The sequence below is a fragment of the Acipenser ruthenus genome, chromosome 7, assembly GCF_902713425.1.
Source record: "Acipenser ruthenus chromosome 7, fAciRut3.2 maternal haplotype, whole genome shotgun sequence".
Lineage (NCBI taxonomy): Eukaryota > Metazoa > Chordata > Actinopteri > Acipenseriformes > Acipenseridae > Acipenser > Acipenser ruthenus.
This window is the reverse complement of record NC_081195.1, coordinates 67,698,882-67,721,327: the sequence shown is the minus strand read 5'-3', so window position 1 is coordinate 67,721,327 and position 22,446 is coordinate 67,698,882. Positions and strand designations below refer to the sequence as shown.

The following is a 22,446-nucleotide window of genomic DNA, read 5'->3' as shown; positions in this document are numbered from 1 at the left end:
CAGCAAATCCTGATCTGCAGGTTGATAATAAGCTTCTTGCTGGTGATGTCAGTAATTGGGCCAGCTCAATTTTCTGAGCAGTTACTTTTCACACGGAATAGTAAAGGTTTAAGGTATTTTATTGTTAAATGTTGGGAGGTGGTGCTCTGCCCTCATGCGTGAAAATTGTTTGGATAATCCAGTTTAACCTCTTCAGTACCTATTACTGTACTCTTTTTAAATAGAGGTTAGGTTTAAATATATATATAACTGGGATGGTGCTGGGATCTAGATTTGAAGTTGCCCTCACTAAAGTGTACTCTTGCTCCCGAGTGTATTTTGAACAGCATTGGGACAAGCATTGGAATATTCAAACAAACTCTAAACAAGGGAAAGCATGAGAATAAAGGAGGGTTTACATATTGACTGCTGGGATTACATGTAAACCCACAGCGGAGAACCACCAGAAGGAAGCTCTGATATTTTCTCCATTGTACAGTTGTAAAGTTCTAGTAATACATGGATGGCGAGTGCATGGATGTTATACATACAGTTTATATAAAAGGAGAAACAAACACACACGATTCCTGCGTCTGTGCCTGGATCTCGATTGCCAAAAGCCAATGGCGGCATTCCAGATAGAGCCAAGCACTTTACATCTGATAATACGCAAGGAATTAGACTACATGTTGCGATCCAATGAACAGCCTCTTTCTTTACATTTTGTCACAGCTATTACTGAGACACAGAAATGGATTTCCTTCTGTGTAAGGCAAGTCCCCACGGGTGGTCTGGGGTCTACCAGGTTAAATGAAAACAAGTAAGCTACAAGAGTATGCTGTAAATGCACAGGAGTGAAGGGACCTAACAGAACCAAGGGGTATCCACTAGCTAAACAAGCACAGCCCACACAACTAACATTTAAAATGGGGGGGGGGGGTCAATTTAGGTAGAAAGCACAGTTTCTAATTGCAAAATATTCTTTTTTTTTTCTCTGCTCTGAAACTAGTAGCCTGCAAAACCACTTTCAAATGATTGCAAGCCCTCCCAGATGGCTTGCACTCTGGTATTCAGTCAATTCAATAAAGAATTTTTAAGGCAAGGACCTCGTCGACTTTACTTGTTGAAAGGTGACAGGAGCTTGCAGAGCAGATTAAAACTACAGTACTGACATTGTTACACTATACATTTCAATGTCATTACTAGAGAGAGAGAGAGAGAGAGAGAGAGAGAGAGAGAGAGAGAGAGAGAGAGAGAGAGGACTGACCCCTCCCTGCTGCCCGTCCACGTGGAAGGAGCGGATGTGCTCTGCCAGGTCTGGGCTGGAGTTGAAGCAGGTTTGACACTGGTCCCAGCAGCAGTTGTAAGCAATGCTTTTGGTGGATGGTGTCGTGCTTCCTTGGCCGTTCATCATGGCTGGCGTTGATCGCCCACTCGACGCCGTGCTGTCCATGTCCATTAGGGTGCTGCTTATACTGCAAGGAGAAGAAATGACTGTGAAACTGGCACTAATACACTGGTGCCGATAACTTTCATTGGGATTTATTTGAAATGGGGTGAATGCGTCAAGGGTTTCGTATCCGTAAACACATTTGACAATCCGTTCCAAATGAGAATATGATCAGCTTGAGTTATGTAAACTGAAAGACGGGTGACTGAAATGCCTTCCCAAGGTCAAAGATAAAGGGATGGAATGCACCTTAAACCATTTCAAGGAAGCACAGTAAATCAGGCAGCACAGAATCAAATTATCCCCACAATTTGAAATATAATTATACAGAACATACTGGTTTCAACCAAGATGAAATATGAATTGCATAAAAAGCCAAAGGGATTTGGGGTATAACAGTCTCTAAGAGTGCTTCCCATTCTTTAATACAACTTGCTGTTGTTTCAATGGGGAGATACTGTAACAAGCTATGCTTAAATCAATTCCACGCACAACTGAACATAATTCTCCTCTCTGACAGGTATCCAGTTCTTAAATGTAGCTCAAGCAGCTGTTGCATCCAATCACAGGATTCGTGCACTCCGGGGTGAAGCTGAACAAAATGCTTTGCCAGCATCCTTATTTTATGGTTGTCTGCTCCCTGAAGCAATTTCAAGCTATCTATCAGCAGCATTATCTTTGTGACGGTGATTTAATTGAAGTTTACAGAATCCTAAATGGAGCCGATAAGTTAACCCAAGTGACGGCTACTAAACTTAGCACAGAGATTAGGACGAGAGGGCATAAATGGAAACCGAGTAAACGTAAGTGCAGAACAGAAGAGTTATAAATACATGGAATAGTCTACCAGGTGAAGTAGTAACATGAAAAAGACCATTACATTCTGTACTATTAAATTAGATCACCTCGAGAAACACAAGGTGTGCTTGGAAAGGACCGCCTTGAGCCTGAACTACCACTCTTGCTCCCAAACAGCGTCGTTAACTTAAACGCAAAAAACAAAAAAAGGGAAACAAGCTACTGGATTAAAAAGAGAGTGTACTGCAGGCATCAATGACATCGTTACAGTCTGTTTAGTACAGATCAAGAAGTAAAACAGAACATGGAAAGATGTTAATTACAATATGTGGACAGACATAAAGGAGGACAGCACACACACACCCAGAGATTGAGAAACTCTCAGTAACTTCTTTAAAAAAACAATGAATCACAACAACTTGACAAGCAATTCCTGAGATGTATTTGTAAGGGTGAAATACATACTACACGTTCGTATGTTACATCCACAGACGTGCTAAATAATCTTCAATCTAACCAAGCGTCATCACAATGAAATACATGGCACTCTGGGTATATGTAAAGAGTGGAGGTGTGTACGGCCACCTCCACTATCATCCCAAGCAGGAATAAGAAGGGCTTGTGGGAATGTTGGGCAGATGACGTATTAATGTTTTCAAAGTCTTGATTACCTTGACAAGCAGCACACTGAACTGCTTTAATATTCTTGTTTACAGTAGGTTTTAAATGAGGTTATCATTTTTAAATATTAGTTTCACCCTGCTGTGCACCCCAGAGGGAGACTGCTGTTAATGAGATGTTAACAGCCCAGTCAGGGTATTAATAAAATATTTATTAACTCATAATAACCTACTTTTAGAATCAGAAAATGGAAACGAGCTACAGCAGGTGCAAACAGCAGCCAAATGAATGACTCGAGAGTGAGAGCATGTCAGATACCACGCCACTGACAAGTAATGAGTCATTTCCTAAGAAAGTCAAAAACTAGGCTCTGTGCAATCAGCGATTCTCATTTTAAACATGTTTTATTTCCAGTGATTCAGACATGCACAACTTTAACAAATAAATAGCCAACAACGTACACCCTTTCAGAAACTGTATTGCTAACATTTTACATTTCAAGGCCACGTATTATAGTTTAAATATATTTCAAGACTTTGGTGCAATATTAAAATCAAAGGGCTTTCAGCAGCCAGCTGTGTAAAGGGAACAAAATGCTGCTCATATTTTCAAAAACAACAAAAGAGCTTGTTTTTTTCCCCTTTCAATAATGTGCTTCAAGAAGACAGATGGCAAACATGAATTTCAAGAATGAAGTAGATGGAGGCTTAGAAACAATGGCAGTTTGGTGGGAGAGGCAACAAACTCTCTGAAACGTATTTCAGTGCCGACGCTGTTTAAAGTGGTTAAAGCCTCTGCAGACAATTAACATTAAGATGTAAACAATCTATGCACTGCAGAGCCTGAACAATGAACAACTTACAGATGCACATTAGTTTAGATTACAAAACGGAAGGGCAGCTGACAGTAATGGGTTTCAGATACAAGTTACCTAAACTTTGAATAAAGGAGCCACAGTATTCTTCTAATCAGGAGCAATGTTGGGTTACTTGTTCTGAAGCATTTCTTCTAAAGGACAAAAAATCCCTTGCCGTGTCATTTTCTGATATCTTTCATACTGTAGTTTAGCAATCTGTATAAGGGGATTGTCTTATTTCCTAATTATTCTTTGAGGCAACACAACTTCCATTACAATGGATGGAAATAAGATGAAATTTTAATGGTGGCTTATTCTCATAAAACCTTCACCAATTATCAAGCAACTTGACAGATGACATTACAGAGCAGCACAACTGTCTCTTCTTCTTTCAAAATCACACCTCTGCCAACTAAAAGGGTGTATTAAGGAGGCTGTGTGGTCCAGTGGTTAAAGAAAAGGGCTTGTAACCAGTAGGTTCCCGGTTCAAATCCCACCTCAGCCACTGACTCATTGTGTGACCCTGAGCAAGTCACTTAACCTCCTTGTGCTCCGTCTTTCAGGTGAGACGTAATTGTAAGTGACTCTGCAGCTGATGCATAGTTCACACACCCTAGTCTCTGTAAGTCGCCTTGGATAAAGGCGTCTGCTAAATAAACAAATAATAATAATAATAATTTTCATTCCTCAGCTGCTGTGCTCAAAGTTGCTAGGAGAGAAATAAAAGTTACATTCAATTCGTCTTACCCTCCCCACCACAGGGTCAGAACGTAAGACCATTCACAAACAAGAAGTGGCCATTAGGCCCATCAGTGCTTGTCCAGTTCCTATTAGATGAAGATCGGTTTGTTTTTTGGTAAAACTGTAATACAAATATGATCATTGACTCAAGGGTACGAAATGGTTCCATTGTTTTCTCCAGATGAAAAGATCTTGTTTTGACGATCATTTCGGATACAATGTCCAAAAGTAACACTCTCTTGCAACAGATAATACTTCACCAAGGCACTTGTAATCAATTATTATTGTATATGTCACTTCTCTACAGATGGTAACCTGTGAAACGACCATTAGCCACACAAGGCAGAGCACATATACAACTTAATGGAAACCGAGATGTTCTTAACAGGTATAAAAGGAAACTCCTGAATCACTGATTATGATCTATGCATTTAGCACCATTCTAAATAAAAGATAAATATTACAGTGCATGCTATCCAAGCACAATTCAGGACCAGAACCAACTGTTTTTCAGTTAATGTGAAAAGCTCACGTTTTCAGACAGCGTTTGCTCTCCACAGTGCGGTGAAGGGATGTGGTCAGTGTGTTTACCCCTAACAGTCAGGCTCCTTTTTATTGCAACTGATGAACAGCAATGCAAGATCCTGAACAGTCTACTTAAGAAAGCTGGAGAGAGCTATTTGCACAAATCACACTCTTCTCAGTGTATTTCAAATGTTTAATACACATCTGATGAACCAGGTCACAATCTGGAATAATATGCATCTATTAGAAATATCCATTTACCGAATATATCAGCCAAGAAATGATGTGGCTTATTCGCTGGCCTGTAACTTGGCACGCAGCACAGATTAACCTGAGAAAAACAAAAAAAGGACTGTATCAGGCTTACCACTAATTTCAATACAGCTGCAAATATGTATTGGATTATAAAGTAACTGATAATCTAGTTTCAAGTGCAAACACCTGGACCAAGCTGCATCATTAAATTGCTTTAATCTCGCAGAAAAAAGGGCTGTAAATCATCTGCCGTCACAAACCCAGACACACATTGTGAAAGGGACACGGAGTCTGGATTAAGTGTACAAAAGAAAAAGAAAAAAAAAAAAGTCTTGTGCAGAAAACAACCGAGACTTTTCTCTTGAGGCTGTCTTGGTAGAAACAGAGGAATTTTAAAATGTTGCCAGTGATTTTCTGAACCCTCTACAAAGTCTCTCTGAAAATGCAGGCTTTAGTAGAAAGTTAAAATATGTGAATCTTTTCTATTATAACCAGCAAAGCCACAGAGTAAAAGTTTGTTTTTAGGGCCAGGGCAGATATTCAGACTGCGTTCAAATCAAAAGGGACTGAGCGGGCTTGTTGGAGAGCTGGTCTCTTTACGGCTCACAAGGAGGGAGTTTACTGCACTTCCTTTCAATAAACACTTGAGAGTGTGGAAGAGAGACCACTGAGCCAGATGAGTCTGTGAAGATTTGAATTATTTAAATGACAGGATCTCACTCAATGCAAATCAATGTGTTCAGACCACTTTAGCTTTTACTTGCAGGTTAGACAACAGGGGTGCAACAACACACTAATATCACGATACGATACACATCTCGGTATGCAGGTCGCGATACATGTGATGGACCTGATGGGTTACTTATGATGCATAATGGGATCAAATGATCATTTAATGATGAACTATATTGTTAAAAGTTAAATATAAATGAGTTAGGGAAAGCATGTATTCACACCAACTATGAAACACACTTACTCGTCATTCAAGAACCACATGGTAAACTACTGTACAATGAGCTATGTTGTGCTTATGGTCTTGTATTATGATACAAACCTCTATTACAATACATAATGTAAATAAAGTACCATGATTCATCAATACACAATGAATCGTTACCACCCTTGTTAGCTATACTGTATTGCTGCTAGATTAATCCCACGGGGTATGTATGCATTATTACTAGGAAGGAGGCGAGAAGAGAAGCGATCATTTGATTAAGATATAAAGAGCCCAAAAAGTGAATGATGCAAAATACATGCAAACCAACTTTTATAAAATCATCTAATTTTACTTTCTTCAAAACCAGCAAACGTAGAGCAAGTAAGATGAAGGATGACTTATACGCCTATTTGAGCAGGCATGTATGTAACATTCTTCTCTTTAGTCCTTTGATAGACTGTGCTGATATCAACTAGAATCTTGATTCTGCAGTTGTTTTACTTTAATTCTAGCAAGAAACACAGCACAGTAATCTTTAGTGCTAAACAGAACGGGGGGGCTGGTACAATTACTGTAGAGGTTTACCGCACGTTAAAAGCATGAAACTCCCGAAGTGGAAATGAGTGTTCTGTCTGTGACTGTGGGTAGCGCTTCAGAACATCACGGCAGGGGGAAACCACAGACACAGGCAGTGACTGTGCTGTGCCTGCGTGAGGTATGAGGTCCATACTGTTAAATGGTTCTGAAGCACCTGACGTACAGGACAATGGGATAGAGGGAAGATACACCCCTGCTGCTAGAATACTGTTTCAGATCAGTTTGACAAGCCAGGCTTACATGACGATGAGAATGGTACAAGCTGACAGGTGTTTTATGAAGTTAGTTTGGTAAAGCAAATAGAAAGTTCTGAGTTAAAAGGGATACTTTTTAGAATATCTAATGTATGTGTCTAAAGTATGTGTCCTGCAAGTAATAAATCAACAGGCTACAAATTAAATATTCTGAAATGCAGAATAACCCTTTAAAACCCTATGCTGCACAAGGTTTAATACTGGGCACTATTCACAGTCTTGAGTTACTTTCAGACAAATACATACATTCAAGTTTGTTTTTGATTAATTAACCGGTGTTTGATATTTATGCCATTATTCTGGCTTTTACAGTTTCCAATAAAACATTAAATATTAAATATATTTCACTGATCCACCCCCCTTTGCTTTTTCTTCTTTATATATCCGTCCCCATGAGGTCACCATGCATGAAAAGGTTCAATAGTAATTCTCTCTAAAAAGATAAAACAGCTTTTGTTCAATCTGAATCAATGAGTACCACAATGCTCTTTCACTAGATTTTGGCATCAATTTGTAGTTCGTTGATATCCTGCTGTCCTATTGTCCTGTTCATAAAACGTAATACCTTCCCAGGTGGAAACCACTAAAGCATTTCAAAATATACTTCACTTTAAAGACGCTACACATGTGGATTACAGTTTTAGATGAAATGGTCTGCATAAACCACAAGCTCGCTACTGATGGTACAAAACTTCAGAGTGAAAACATCATTCCATTCCTAAGGCTTGTTCAATGAGTGTGTGTAAAAGTGCATCTGCCGAGTTTCTTCCAGCACATGTGGATAAAGGCTTTTGTACTCTTGACAGCCCTGTTCTCTGTGTGTGAGGAGGCTGAGGTTCTTGTCGTGCTGTTCTACAGGGGATATTGAATAACAGGCAAAACCAGAGCTCTGAAACTCATAGTATCTAAAAGTCAATCTGATTCTGAAACAGAGACAGCAATCCTCGTCACGCTGTAGAGTCATCGATATGAGACTAATTGCATGCCCAAGGTCGTGTGGTGGTGTGCTGTCTTAATACATAGTGCTGAGAACCACAGTTATCGGTGAATAACCAGTGCAGCAAACATGGCATTTTCATAGAACGGCCCCGTTTCATCCGTTAACTAAGGGCTGTTCTAAGAAATGTTTTGTTAAACATTTGAATTGTATCAAGCTTGCAGTTCATGAAAACTAACTGTTTTAGAGTTTATTTTCAAAGCACAGATTTGTGTCTTTAAAAAACAATCCTTAAGACAGTCCTTAAGCTTCTGTGAATATGGCCCAAAGCTACAGATAAAAGGAATATTTGTTTTTAAAATTACAAACAGTCCAGAAATGTACTTTCATTTTGGGAAATAATTTTGAAGTTATACATTTTGACAATTTAACATTATAGTTGATTGCTAGTTGATTTCTATGAAAAAATAATTGTCTCCACCTGGTTTCAGTTTGCAAGTGTTCAATCTGTGATGAAATACAGTACTTATTTCCAGATGTTTTGTTTAAGCATTTCTTTTCTCCCATTACCATAACAACTTTCTTGCTAGTCCCTTACCACATTTTCACCCCCTCCCCCTCCCCCTCCCCCTCCCCCTCCGTGTTCTGAATGTGGTGAAGTGCATTTGAACTGCCTACACCCCCCCTGCAGATTCCCCATGAAGCAGCCCCCATCTGTACTGCACACACTAGAGCACTGCAGGCAGAGTCAGATTGAGTTCTGATACACGCTCTCCTTCTAATAGATTCACCTGAATTCTAATTTTCAGGTAAAAAGCAATAATGGAAAAGAGATTCCACGAAGAGGCACATTTTTCCAACGACCACTATCCTATATCCCTCAGTGTCCTTATCTGATGGTAAAACTGTTTATGTGATTTCTATGGGTCAGGAGAATTACCCTGCCATCATGCATTCTAATGTAAAGCATTGATAGGGAGCCATACAATGATACACGCAGTGACTGAAAGAGATACAATTAGCGTGGTAGAAAAAATGAATTACAAAATCTCAAGCTTTGCTCTTCAGCCACAGAATCTCTCAGCAATCTCAACAGTTAATCATTAACTGGATAAACATACCTAGAGTTTCCTTTCTCACGCCATGCCACCTAATTTACATATATTCAAGCCTCTGATTCCCCCCTGCACTAGTCACACTTCTGTCTCGCATGCTGCCCTGATCAGCAGGGACTTGAGCTCTGTTCGCCAGGCTGCTTGTTTTTTCATTCTTTGTGATTCCTCCCTTTTGATTCTCTGAAATTCATATTTCTCACCGTTCTATACCTCTTACGTTCCTTTCCCCTATACCTTGTCAAGGAGTTCAGAAAAGCTACACAGTTAGGCGCATTCAAAAGTGCATCAATCCAGTACTGAATACTGTAATATTCATAAAAAGTGGATCAAAACTGACATTGAATTTATTTTTTTCTTATTGTCTTAGGATTTAAAGGAAAGAAGTTTCATCAAATTGAGAAAGTGGCTGGTAGCTTTCTAAGCTGAGATGGTTGAAGGTATCCCAGTTATCCAGAGAATGTTGAAGCAAGACCAGTCTGGGTCACTGGTGTGCTACTGTACTCCAGCTGGAAATTCAGAAGCAGGATTTCTCCAGATCTACTTGTGGAATCTAGTCTGTAACCTACAGTGCCGTGAAAAAGTATTTGCCCCGTCTGATTTTCTGCATTGTTGCACATTTTTCACATTGTATTTAGGTCAGATTTCTTTGTACGTTGTAGTAGTATATAGAGGGAGTCAGAGAAAAATGACATCAAAATTTGGTGCTTCTTTCATTTGTTTGGTGTGCAAGGTAATCAAACAAGCAATCTTCAGGTGTGAAGAAGTTATTGCCCCCCCTAGTTAACTCAACCCAATTAAAGGGATAATTAGGGTCAGCTGTTTGAGTACTTTGGTTAACAACCAGGCCTGATTTGGGCCAGCCCTGCCCAATATAAATCTGACTAACTTTGGCCCTCACCATCAGAGTGAAGTTGTCAGAACACAGGTTCTAGAGGCATATCATGCCACGAACAAACGAAATTCCTGAAGACCTCCAGGAAAAAAGTTGTTGATGCCCATCAGTCTGGAAAGGGTTACAAAGCCATTTCTAAGGCTCGATGGCTCCACCGAACCACAGTCAGAGCCATATTGTCCAAATGGAGAAAGTTTGGGACAGTAGTGAATCTTCCCAGGAGTGGCCGTCCTGCCAAAATCTCTCCAAGAGCAAGGCATAAAATCGTCCAGGAAGTCACAAAGAACCCTGGAACAACATCCAGGGATCTGCAGGCCTCTCTCGCCTCGTCTAAGGTCAGTGTTCATGACGCCACCATCAGAAAGACACTGGGCAAAAATGGGATTCATAGTAGAGTAGCAAGGCGGAAACCATTGCTCACTAAGAAGAACATGAATGCTTGTCTCAAGTTTGCCAAAAAGCACCTGGATGATCCTCAAGAGTTCTGGAACAATGTTCTATGAACAGATGAGTCAAAAGTGGAACTTTTTGGCCGACATGTGCCCCATTATGTCTGGCGAAAACCAAACACTGCATTCCACAGTAAGAACTTCATACCAACGGTCAAGCATGGTGGTGGTAGTGTCATGGTTTGGGAATGCTTTGCTGCATCAGGACCTGGACGCCTTGCCATCATTGAAGGAACCATGAATTCTGCTCTGTATCAGAGAATTCTACAGGAGAATGTCAGGCCATCCGTCCGTGAGCTGAAGCTGAAGCACAGCTGGGTCATGCAGCAAGACAATGATCCGTAACACACAAGCAAGTCTACATCAGAATGGTTGAAGAACAAGAAATTTAAAGTTTTGGAATGGCCTAGTCAAAATCCAGACCTAAACCCCAATGAGATGTTGTGGCAGGACCTGAAACGAGCAGTTCATGCTCGAAAACCCACAAATGTCACTGAGTTGAAGCAGTTCTGCATGGAGGAGTGGGCCAAAATTCCTCCACAGCGCTGCGCAATAACTACAGGAAGCATTTGGTTGCAGTTATTGCTGCTAAAGGTGGTGTAGCCAGTTAGAGTCTTGGGGGGGCAATTTACTTTTTCACACAGGGGCATTGGGTGTTGCATAACTTTCTTTAATAAATGAATGAAATATGTATCAAATTTTTGTGTTATTTGTTCACTCAGGGTCCCTTTTACCTAATATTAGGTTTTGGTTGAAGATCTGATAACATTCAGTGTCAAAAATATGCAAAAATGCAGAAAATCAGACAGGGGGCAAATACTTTCACAGCACTGTATGTAGGCATACATGCAGTACGTGTCTGCACATACAGTAGCTGCTATGATTTATTATCATTACAGAATTACTTTAAAATGACCTATTTTCTCTCTCATTTGAGAGCCGATAACGAAAGTCTGACTGATAAACATCTTGAGTGAGTGAAAAAATAAAAGTGATTAATGCAAATATGATCTGTAGGAGTGTCAACTAACACAGAGACACATACTGCACTGTACAACTCTGAAGAACACCACGTCTTAGCTAAACCGACATTTTGGACTCTGCAGGTTTTCTTTGCTTCTTCTCATAACTACACAGAATTCTCACTTATCCCACGGCTTGTTGTGCGGACAGTGCCTCTCATTCAGCTGTATCAGGAGTCTTCAGCCAGGTTCCGGTGTATTCTTAATAGCTGTGTCACCTGTGGCACTTTCCACCTCCCCACATTGATAAGGTGTTGTATTCTTAATATCTGTGTCACCCGAGGTACTTTCCATCTCCCCACATTGCTCAGGAAGAGAGTGTTTTGATGAATATGATGGAAACACATTGTTGGTGAAATGAATGGTTTATGAAATAAGGGTTTAGTACTGTAAATGCATGGTATGTTCTTGAAAACCACCAAAAGAAAAATAATGTTACCAATAACAGTAGCAATAATAGTCATCTTCATCATCATCTACACACGCCATAAGGGAGTCATGTGAAATGGTTAAGCATCGATGTCATTGACCCGTGCAAGGACACTTAACTCCAATTAAGGACAAGCAATTAGAGCAAAATACATGTATTATTTTAATATAAATCAAATTAGACTTCTAAATGATTGCGTTGTTTGTTTTTTGCCCGCTCCAATATAAAAATGTATTCCTTTTTTATATTTCTGGATAGTAACTTGCAAAAGGTAAAACCGATACAATAAAATAACGCTGGAAATGTATTAAGTATATATATATGTCAAGACTGGAACAAACTAACCCCTGCTTGCTGTCTTTAACTTTGTATTCTCTATCTGGAGATATGCCAGGCGCGCCCTCTCTCTATTTGTTTCGATCGTAGTATTTATTTTGTATTTTTATGTATTTTTTCTTACGTATTTTATTTTAAGCAGCAGGATGAATTAGGCTAGATTAATATAGATGTGTTTTTGCAGTCTCGTATTTCCAGCTACTCCACTTAACAAGATCGAATCTGTTAGCATCTGCTTTTTCAGTTTTCTATCCGATAAGACTCGGTTGTATGGGGCAAAAATAAATGACAGCAACAGTGTTGCCTGTTAATGTTATCAATATGATGACCCTAATGTAAACGTGTTAGTTGCAATGACAAAGTGACTTGCATGAACAATTTATCACATGTTTACAATAAAGTGATTTTATTTATTATTTTCGTTTCACATTTGCTTATATGCACCGCTGCGTGGACTATTTAGAATGACATTTAAAATGGTTGAAATGGAAATCGTCAGCCTGTGATAATATGTCTAATCATGCGATTCGAACAGCCTATTCGCGTCGATGAACTTTTCTTTGTTACCCAAACCGACTCCTCTGAAGTGCAGTGCTGCATATCAACAACATGGTACTTACATCTCTCCTAACTGCGTGTGCAGACGACCAGCTTCGCACTGTGTTGAAACAAGCTGCAGTTTTAACACCGATGCGTGGACTTTTAAAACGACGATTTAAACCCCTTAGCGGTTTAGAACTGCAGTTTTAAAGTGTACAGTGATTTGTGTTACATGGCATGATTAGACATATTATCATAGGTTGACGATTTCTTCAAAAACACGGATCTTAAATATTTGCAACTTTATTTTTAAAATGTTACAGCTGTCTTTTTAAAATATATTTAAATGCCAAGTTCCCGGATCACGGTCTCGAGACCACGATGTAAAACACAATTAACATCTACGACGACAACGGATTTTTAAATCAACTTTTGTGACCCGTAATGCTGGTGTTCTGATTTGTACCGCCCAGCAATCTCTCTCGTGTATTTATTTGTTTTAAAAACAGCACACCTATTGACAGAGAGCTGCTGATGATGATAGATTCATACAGTGTTTGGCTGGTACTGTACACTAGACAACATTATTACACACACACAGTTAGCGGCCAGTCTCGGCTGTGTGCGTGGCAGTACGACACAGTTTTAATCGGTACCACTGACCTGTCTTCAGAGTCCATGCGGCTTAGGGGTTCCCCGTCTGAGGAGGAGATTTCCACACTGGCCCGTCTCTTGTTAGCATGCTCGCTGGTTAAGCCGCCCGTGGTGCTGATCTTGTCGATGGTATCCTCTGCAGCTTTGCTCTTCTCATTACCGTCGCCGGACACGGACTCGCACTCTTCCCTTTGTTCCTGTTTGATCTCTTTCTCCGGGCCGTCCCCGGTCTCGCTGCTGCTAGCCGGGCTTTGCTGCTCGGAGGTCTCCTCCTCGCCACCGGCACTCACGCTACCTATCTCCTCCTCTTCATCCTCCTCTTCAGCGACAGCAGCTTTTCCGTCCCCGTCTCCCCTAACCTCTCTCTCACCATTTCCCTCTCCTCCCGCTTCCATTTTCTCTTCGTTGCTCTGCTTCAGTTCTTGGAGCTGCAGGCCCCGCAGCTCGTCCTCGGTCTCACCTAGCGGTGGCGCCCCGTTTTCGTTGCTGGATGAGGGGGAGTCTTGCTCAGCGCTATCTGATGAAGTGGCCGCCATCTTTCCTGAAACCTGTGAGTCTCTCTCGTCTCAGTGATACACAAACAGCAACGACAGGAGAGAACGCCGAGCGGCGAATGGGAGGAGACAAGGCGATGACGTCGTAAGGCTGCTGCACCGCCCCTAGAGACGCGATGTTCCATCATGTAGTTATGTAGTAAGTGGAATTGTTGCGTAAGTTGCTATTTTGAATATATATATAAAGCTCAAAGAGCCAGCTGCATTTACCCCAGCGTGAATATATATATATATATATATATATATATATATATATATTATATATATATATATATATATATATATATATATATATATATAAAGAGAAAAAAAGGAAAACTGCTGTGTACCAAAATGATCAATAAGAAAAAAGAGAAAAGGTTATTTCAGGTACTTAAAAAGGTAGAACAATTGATTACAAATCAATTATCAGGACGTTTCGGACTACAAGTCCTTCATCCATACAAATAAGCAAAGAATATAATAACTAAGAAACTCTTGAGAAATAATGAAAACAGATTGAAGCTTGCCTGGTCTGGAACAACAGGTGTGAATAGAGGTGAAGGGAACCTGTAACAACACTGTGCTGAGGTGCCAGCGTTTTACAATTATATGTGATCATTGAAACAGTTCTTATTTTTAGACCAATATAAGAAATACTGTAGATAAAATAAGCTAAACGTTTACTTAAAAGATAAAACTGAATCGCAACAAGCAAATAAAGGGTACTGTGGCCTTACACATATTTTTTTGCAAACGGATGCACTTCTGTTTAAAATAGTAGCGGCCCCTCACTTCTAAATATAGCACTACACCACTGATATTGTATGTACCAATCTATTACTCTGAGAGTTCTTGACGGGGATAGTGTGTATATGAGAGGGTTAATGTACTGAAGTACAGTGTATGTTTGTGTATATGAGAGGGTTAATGTACTGAAGTACAGTATAGGTTTGTGTATATGAGAGAGGGTTAATGTACTGAAGTACAGTATGGGTTTGTGTATGAGAGAGGGTTAATGTACTGAAGTACAGTATATGTGTGTGTATATGAGAGAGGGTTAATGTACTGAAGTAGAGTATATGTGTGTGTATATGAGAGAGGGTTAATGTACTGAAGTACAGTATATGTGTGTGTATATGAGAGAGGGTTAATGTACTGAAGTACAGTATGGGTTTGTGTATATGAGAGGGTTAATGTACTGAAGTACAGTATAGGTTTGTGTATATGAGAGGGTTAATGTACTGAAGTACAGTATAGGTTTGTGTATATGAGAGGGTTAATGTACTGAAGTACAGTATAGGTTTGTGTATATGAGAGGGTTAATGTACTTAAGTACAGTATAGGTTTGTGTATATGAGAGGGTTAATGTACTGAAGTACAGTATATGTGTGTGTATATGAGAGAGGGTTAATGTACTGAAGTAGAGTATATGTGTGTGTATATGAGAGAGGGTTAATGTACTGAAGTACAGTATATGTGTGTGTATATGAGAGAGGGTTAATGTACTGAAGTACAGTATATGTGTGTGTATATGAGAGAGGTTTAATGTACTGAAGTACAGTGTATGTTTGTGTATATGAGAGGGTTAATGTACTGAAGTACAGTATAGGTTTGTGTATATGAGAGGGTTAATGTACTTAAGTACAGTATAGGTTTGTGTATATGAGAGGGTTAATATACTGAAGTACAGTATAGGTTTGTGTATATGAGAGGGGGTTAATGTACTGAAGTACAGTATAGGTTTGTGTATATGAGAGGGTTAATGTACTTAAGTACAGTATAGGTTTGTGTATATGAGAGAGGGTTAATGTACTGAAGTACAGTATAGGTTTGTGTATATGAGAGGGTTAATATACTGAAGTACAGTATAGGTTTGTGTATATGAGAGAGGGTTAATGTACTGAAGTACAGTATAGGTTTGTGTATATGAGAGGGTTAATGTACTTAAGTACAGTATAGGTTTGTGTATATGAGAGAGGGTTAATGTACTGAAGTACAGTATAGGTTTGTGTATATGAGAGGGTTAATATACTGAAGTACAGTATGGGTTTGTATATGAGAGAGGGTTAATGTACTGAAGTACAGTGTATGTTTGTGTATATGAGAGGGTTAATGTACTGAAGTACAGTATAGGTTTGTGTATATGAGAGGGTTAATGTACTGAAGTACAGTATAGGTTTGTGTATATGAGAGGGTTAATGTACTGAAGTACAGTATAGGTTTGTGTATATGAGAGAGGGTTAATGTACTGAAGTACAGTATAGGTTTGTGTATATGAGAGGGTTAATGTACTGAAGTAGAGTATAGGTTTGTGTATATGAGAGGGTTAATGTACTTAAGTACAGTATAGGTTTGTGTATATGAGAGGGTTAATGTACTTAAGTACAGTATAGGTTTGTGTATATGAGAGAGGGTTAATATACTGAAGTACAGTATAGGTTTGTGTATATGAGAGGGTTAATATACTGAAGTACAGTATAGGTTTGTGTATATGAGAGGGTTAATATACTGAAGTACAGTATAGGTTTGTGTATATGAGAGAGGGTTAATGTACTGAAGTACAGTATAGGTTTGTGTATATGAGAGGGTTAATGTACTGAAGTACAGTATAGGTTTGTGTATATGAGAGGGTTAATGTACTTAAGTACAGTATAGGTTTGTGTATATGAGAGGGTTAATATACTGAAGTACAGTATAGGTTTGTGTATATGAGAGGGTTAATGTACTGAAGTACAGTATAGGTTTGTGTATATGAGAGGGTTAATGTACTGAAGTACAGTATAGGTTTGTGTATATGAGAGGGTTAATGTACTGAAGTACAGTATAGGTTTGTGTATATGAGAGGGTTAATGTACTGAAGTACAGTATAGGTTTGTGTATATGAGAGGGTTAATGTACTGAAGTACAGTATAGGTTTGTGTATATGAGAGGGTTAATGTACTGAAGTACAGTATAGGTTTGTGTATATGAGAGGGTTAATATACTGAAGTACAGTATATGTTTGTGTATATGAGAGAGGGTTAATGTACTGAAGTACAGTATATGTTTGTGTATATGAGAGAGGGTTAATGTACTGCAGTATGTGTGTGTATATGAGAGGGTTAATGTACTGAAGTACAGTATATGTGTGTATGACAGGGTTAATGTACTGAAGTACAGTATAGGTTTGTGTATATGAGAGGGTTAATGTACTGAAGTACAGTATAGGTTTGTGTATAGGAGAGGGTTAATGTACTGAAGTACAGTATATGTGTGTATATATGAGAGAGGGTTAATGTACTGAAGTAGAGTATATGTGTGTGTATATGAGAGAGGGTTAATGTACTGAAGTACAGTATAGGTTTGTGTATATGAGAGAGGTTTAATGTACTGAAGTACAGTGTATGTTTGTGTATATGAGAGGGTTAATGTACTGAAGTACAGTATAGGTTTGTGTATATGAGAGAGGGTTAATGTACTGAAGTACAGTGTATGTTTGTGTATATGAGAGGGTTAATGTACTGAAGTACAGTATAGGTTTGTGTATATGAGAGAGGGTTAATGTACTGAAGTACAGTATAGGTTTGTGTATATGAGAGGGTTAATGTACTGAAGTACAGTATAGGTTTGTGTATGAGAGAGGGTTAATGTACTGAAGTACAGTATATGTGTGTGTATATGAGAGAGGGTTAATGTACTGAAGTACAGTATAGGTTTGTGTATATGAGAGGGTTAATGTACTGAAGTACAGTGTATGTTTGTGTATATGAGAGGGTTAATGTACTGAAGTACAGTATAGGTTTGTGTATATGAGAGGGTTAATGTACTGAAGTACAGTATAGGTTTGTGTATATGAGAGGGTTAATGTACTTAAGTACAGTATAGGTTTGTGTATATGAGAGAGGGTTAATGTACTGAAGTACAGTATAGGTTTGTGTATATGAGAGGGTTAATATACTGAAGTACAGTATGGGTTTGTATATGAGAGAGGGTTAATGTACTGAAGTACAGTATATGTGTGTGTATATGAGAGAGGGTTAATGTACTGAAGTACAGTATAGGTTTGTGTATATGAGAGGGTTAATGTACTGAAGTACAGTATAGGTTTGTGTATGAGAGAGGGTTAATGTACTGAAGTACAGTATATGTGTGTGTATATGAGAGAGGGTTAATGTACTGAAGTACAGTATAGGTTTGTGTATATGAGAGGGTTAATGTACTGAAGTACAGTGTATGTTTGTGTATATGAGAGGGTTAATGTACTGAAGTACAGTATAGGTTTGTGTATATGAGAGGGTTAATGTACTGAAGTACAGTATAGGTTTGTGTATATGAGAGGGTTAATGTACTTAAGTACAGTATAGGTTTGTGTATATGAGAGAGGGTTAATGTACTGAAGTACAGTATAGGTTTGTGTATATGAGAGGGTTAATATACTGAAGTACAGTATGGGTTTGTATATGAGAGAGGGTTAATGTACTGAAGTACAGTATATGTGTGTGTATATGAGAGAGGGTTAATGTACTGAAGTACAGTATAGGTTTGTGTATATGAGAGGGTTAATATACTGAAGTACAGTATAGGTTTGTGTATATGAGAGAGGGTTAATGTACTGAAGTACAGTATATGTGTGTGTATATGAGAGAGGGTTAATGTACTGAAGTACAGTATAGGTTTGTGTATATGAGAGGGTTAATATACTGAAGTACAGTATAGGTTTGTGTATATGAGAGAGGGTTAATGTACTGAAGTACAGTATATGTGTGTGTATATGAGAGAGGGTTAATGTACTGAAGTACAGTATAGGTTTGTGTATATGAGAGGGTTAATGTACTGAAGTAGAGTATAGGTTTGTGTATATGAGAGGGTTAATGTACTTAAGTACAGTATAGGTTTGTGTATATGAGAGGGTTAATATACTGAAGTACAGTATAGGTTTGTGTATATGAGAGGGTTAATATACTGAAGTACAGTATAGGTTTGTGTATATGAGAGAGGGTTAATATACTGAAGTACAGTATAGGTTTGTGTATATGAGAGGGTTAATATACTGAAGTACAGTATAGGTTTGTGTATATGAGAGGGTTAATATACTGAAGTACAGTATAGGTTTGTGTATATGAGAGGGTTAATATACTGAAGTACAGTATAGGTTTGTGTATATGAGAGGGTTAATATACTGAAGTACAGTATAGGTTTGTGTATATGAGAGAGGGTTAATGTACTGAAGTACAGTATAGGTTTGTGTATATGAGAGGGTTAATGTACTGAAGTACAGTATAGGTTTGTGTATATGAGAGGGTTAATGTACTTAAGTACAGTATAGGTTTGTGTATATGAGAGGGTTAATATACTGAAGTACAGTATAGGTTTGTGTATATGAGAGGGTTAATGTACTGAAGTACAGTATAGGTTTGTGTATATGAGAGGGTTAATGTACTGAAGTACAGTATAGGTTTGTGTATATGAGAGGGTTAATGTACTGAAGTACAGTATAGGTTTGTGTATATGAGAGGGTTAATGTACTGAAGTACAGTATAGGTTTGTGTATATGAGAGGGTTAATGTACTGAAGTACAGTATAGGTTTGTGTATATGAGAGGGTTAATATACTGAAGTACAGTATATGTTTGTGTATATGAGAGAGGGTTAATGTACTGCAGTATGTGTGTGTATATGAGAGGGTTAATGTACTGAAGTACAGTATATGTGTGTATGACAGGGTTAATGTACTGAAGTACAGTATAGGTTTGTGTATATGAGAGGGTTAATGTACTGAAGTACAGTATAGGTTTGTGTATAGGAGAGGGTTAATGTACTGAAGTACAGTATATGTGTGTGTATATGAGAGAGGGTTAATGTACTGAAGTACAGTATAGGTTTGTGTATATGAGAGAGGTTTAATGTACTGAAGTACAGTGTATGTTTGTGTATATGAGAGGGTTAATGTACTGAAGTACAGTATAGGTTTGTGTATATGAGAGAGGGTTAATGTACTGAAGTACAGTGTATGTTTGTGTATATGAGAGGGTTAATGTACTGAAGTACAGTATAGGTTTGTGTATATGAGAGAGGGTTAATGTACTGAAGTAGAGTATATGTGTGTGTATATGAGAGAGGGTTAATGTACTGAAGTACAGTATATGTGTGTGTATATGAGAGAGGGTTAATGTACTGAAGTACAGTGTATGTTTGTGTATATGAGAGGGTTAATGTACTGAAGTACAGTATAGGTTTGTGTATATGAGAGAGGGTTAATGTACTGAAGTAGAGTATATGTGTGTGTATATGAGAGAGGGTTAATGTACTGAAGTACAGTATAGGTTTGTGTATATGAGAGGGTTAATGTACTGAAGTACAGTATAGGTTTGTGTATGAGAGAGGGTTAATGTACTGAAGTACAGTATATGTGTGTGTATATGAGAGAGGGTTAATGTACTGAAGTACAGTATAGGTTTGTGTATATGAGAGGGTTAATGTACTGAAGTACAGTGTATGTTTGTGTATATGAGAGGGTTAATGTACTGAAGTACAGTATAGGTTTGTGTATATGAGAGGGTTAATGTACTGAAGTACAGTATAGGTTTGTGTATATGAGAGGGTTAATGTACTTAAGTACAGTATAGGTTTGTGTATATGAGAGAGGGTTAATGTACTGAAGTACAGTATAGGTTTGTGTATATGAGAGGGTTAATATACTGAAGTACAGTATGGGTTTGTATATGAGAGAGGGTTAATGTACTGAAGTACAGTATATGTGTGTGTATATGAGAGAGGGTTAATGTACTGAAGTACAGTATAGGTTTGTGTATATGAGAGGGTTAATATACTGAAGTACAGTATAGGTTTGTGTATATGAGAGAGGGTTAATGTACTGAAGTACAGTATAGGTTTGTGTATATGAGAGGGTTAATGTACTGAAGTAGAGTATAGGTTTGTGTATATGAGAGGGTTAATGTACTTAAGTACAGTATAGGTTTGTGTATATGAGAGGGTTAATGTACTTAAGTACAGTATAGGTTTGTGTATATGAGAGAGGGTTAATATACTGAAGTACAGTATAGGTTTGTGTATATGAGAGGGTTAATATACTGAAGTACAGTATAGGTTTGTGTATATGAGAGGGTTAATATACTGAAGTACAGTATAGGTTTGTGTATATGAGAGGGTTAATATACTGAAGTACAGTATAGGTTTGTGTATATGAGAGGGTTAATATACTGAAGTACAGTATAGGTTTGTGTATATGAGAGAGGGTTAATGTACTGAAGTACAGTATAGGTTTGTGTATATGAGAGGGTTAATGTACTGAAGTACAGTATAGGTTTGTGTATATGAGAGGGTTAATATACTGAAGTACAGTATAGGTTTGTGTATATGAGAGGGTTAATGTACTGAAGTACAGTATAGGTTTGTGTATATGAGAGGGTTAATGTACTGAAGTACAGTATAGGTTTGTGTATATGAGAGGGTTAATGTACTGAAGTACAGTATAGGTTTGTGTATATGAGAGGGTTAATGTACTGAAGTACAGTATAGGTTTGTGTATATGAGAGGGTTAATGTACTGAAGTACAGTATAGGTTTGTGTATATGAGAGGGTTAATGTACTGAAGTACAGTATAGGTTTGTGTATATGAGAGGGTTAATATACTGAAGTACAGTATATGTTTGTGTATATGAGAGAGGGTTAATGTACTGAAGTACAGTATATGTTTGTGTATATGAGAGAGGGTTAATGTACTGCAGTATGTGTGTGTATATGAGAGGGTTAATGTACTGAAGTACAGTATATGTGTGTATGACAGGGTTAATGTACTGAAGTACAGTATAGGTTTGTGTATATGAGGGTTCATGTACTGAAGTACAGTATAGGTTTGTGTATAGGAGAGGGTTAATGTACTGAAGTAGAGTATAGGTTTGTGTATGAGAGAGGGTTAATGTACTGAAGTACAGTATATGTTTGTGTATATGAGAGAGGGTTAATGTACTGAAGTACAGTATAGGTTTGTGTATATGAGAGGGTTAATGTACTGAAGTACAGTATAGGTTTGTGTATATGAGAGGGTTAATGTACTGAAGTACAGTATAGGTTTGTGTATATGAGAGGGTTAATGTACTGAAGTACAGTATAGGTTTGTGTATATGAGAGGGTTAATGTACTGAAGTACAGTATAGGTTTGTGTATATGAGAGAGGGTTAATGTACTGAAGTACAGTATAGGTTTGTGTATATGAGAGAGGGTTAATGTACTGAAGTACAGTATAGGTTTGTGTATATGAGAGGGTTAATGTACTGAAGTACAGTATAGGTTTGTGTATATGAGAGGGTTAATGTACTGAAGTACAGTATAGGTTTGTGTATATGAGAGAGGGTTAATGTACTGAAGTACAGTATAGGTTTGTGTATATGAGAGAGGGTTAATGTACTGAAGTACAGTATAGGTTTGTGTATATGAGAGGGTTAATGTACTGAAGTACAGTATAGGTTTGTGTATATGAGGGTTAATGTACTGAAGTACAGTATAGGTTTGTGTATAGGA

The 22,446-nt window shown here is 38.2% G+C and overlaps 1 protein-coding gene across 3 annotated transcripts in view; it reads right to left on the bottom strand.

Moving 5' to 3' along the window:
* Positions 1-14,039, bottom strand: part of LOC117415790 (zinc finger protein AEBP2) — a 44,216-nt gene extending 30,177 nt beyond the window's left edge. For all 3 annotated transcript variants that reach the window (XM_059027712.1, XM_059027711.1, XM_059027713.1), the window contains exons 1-2: positions 13,401-14,039; positions 1,247-1,454 (exon numbers count right to left, since the gene is read on the bottom strand). In XM_059027712.1, coding sequence (XP_058883695.1) covers positions 1,247-1,454; positions 13,401-13,927 — 735 coding nt within the window. In that variant the 5' untranslated portion in view covers positions 13,928-14,039. The remainder of the gene's footprint in view (positions 1-1,246; positions 1,455-13,400) is intronic.
* Positions 14,040-22,446: the final 8,407 nt, after the last annotated feature.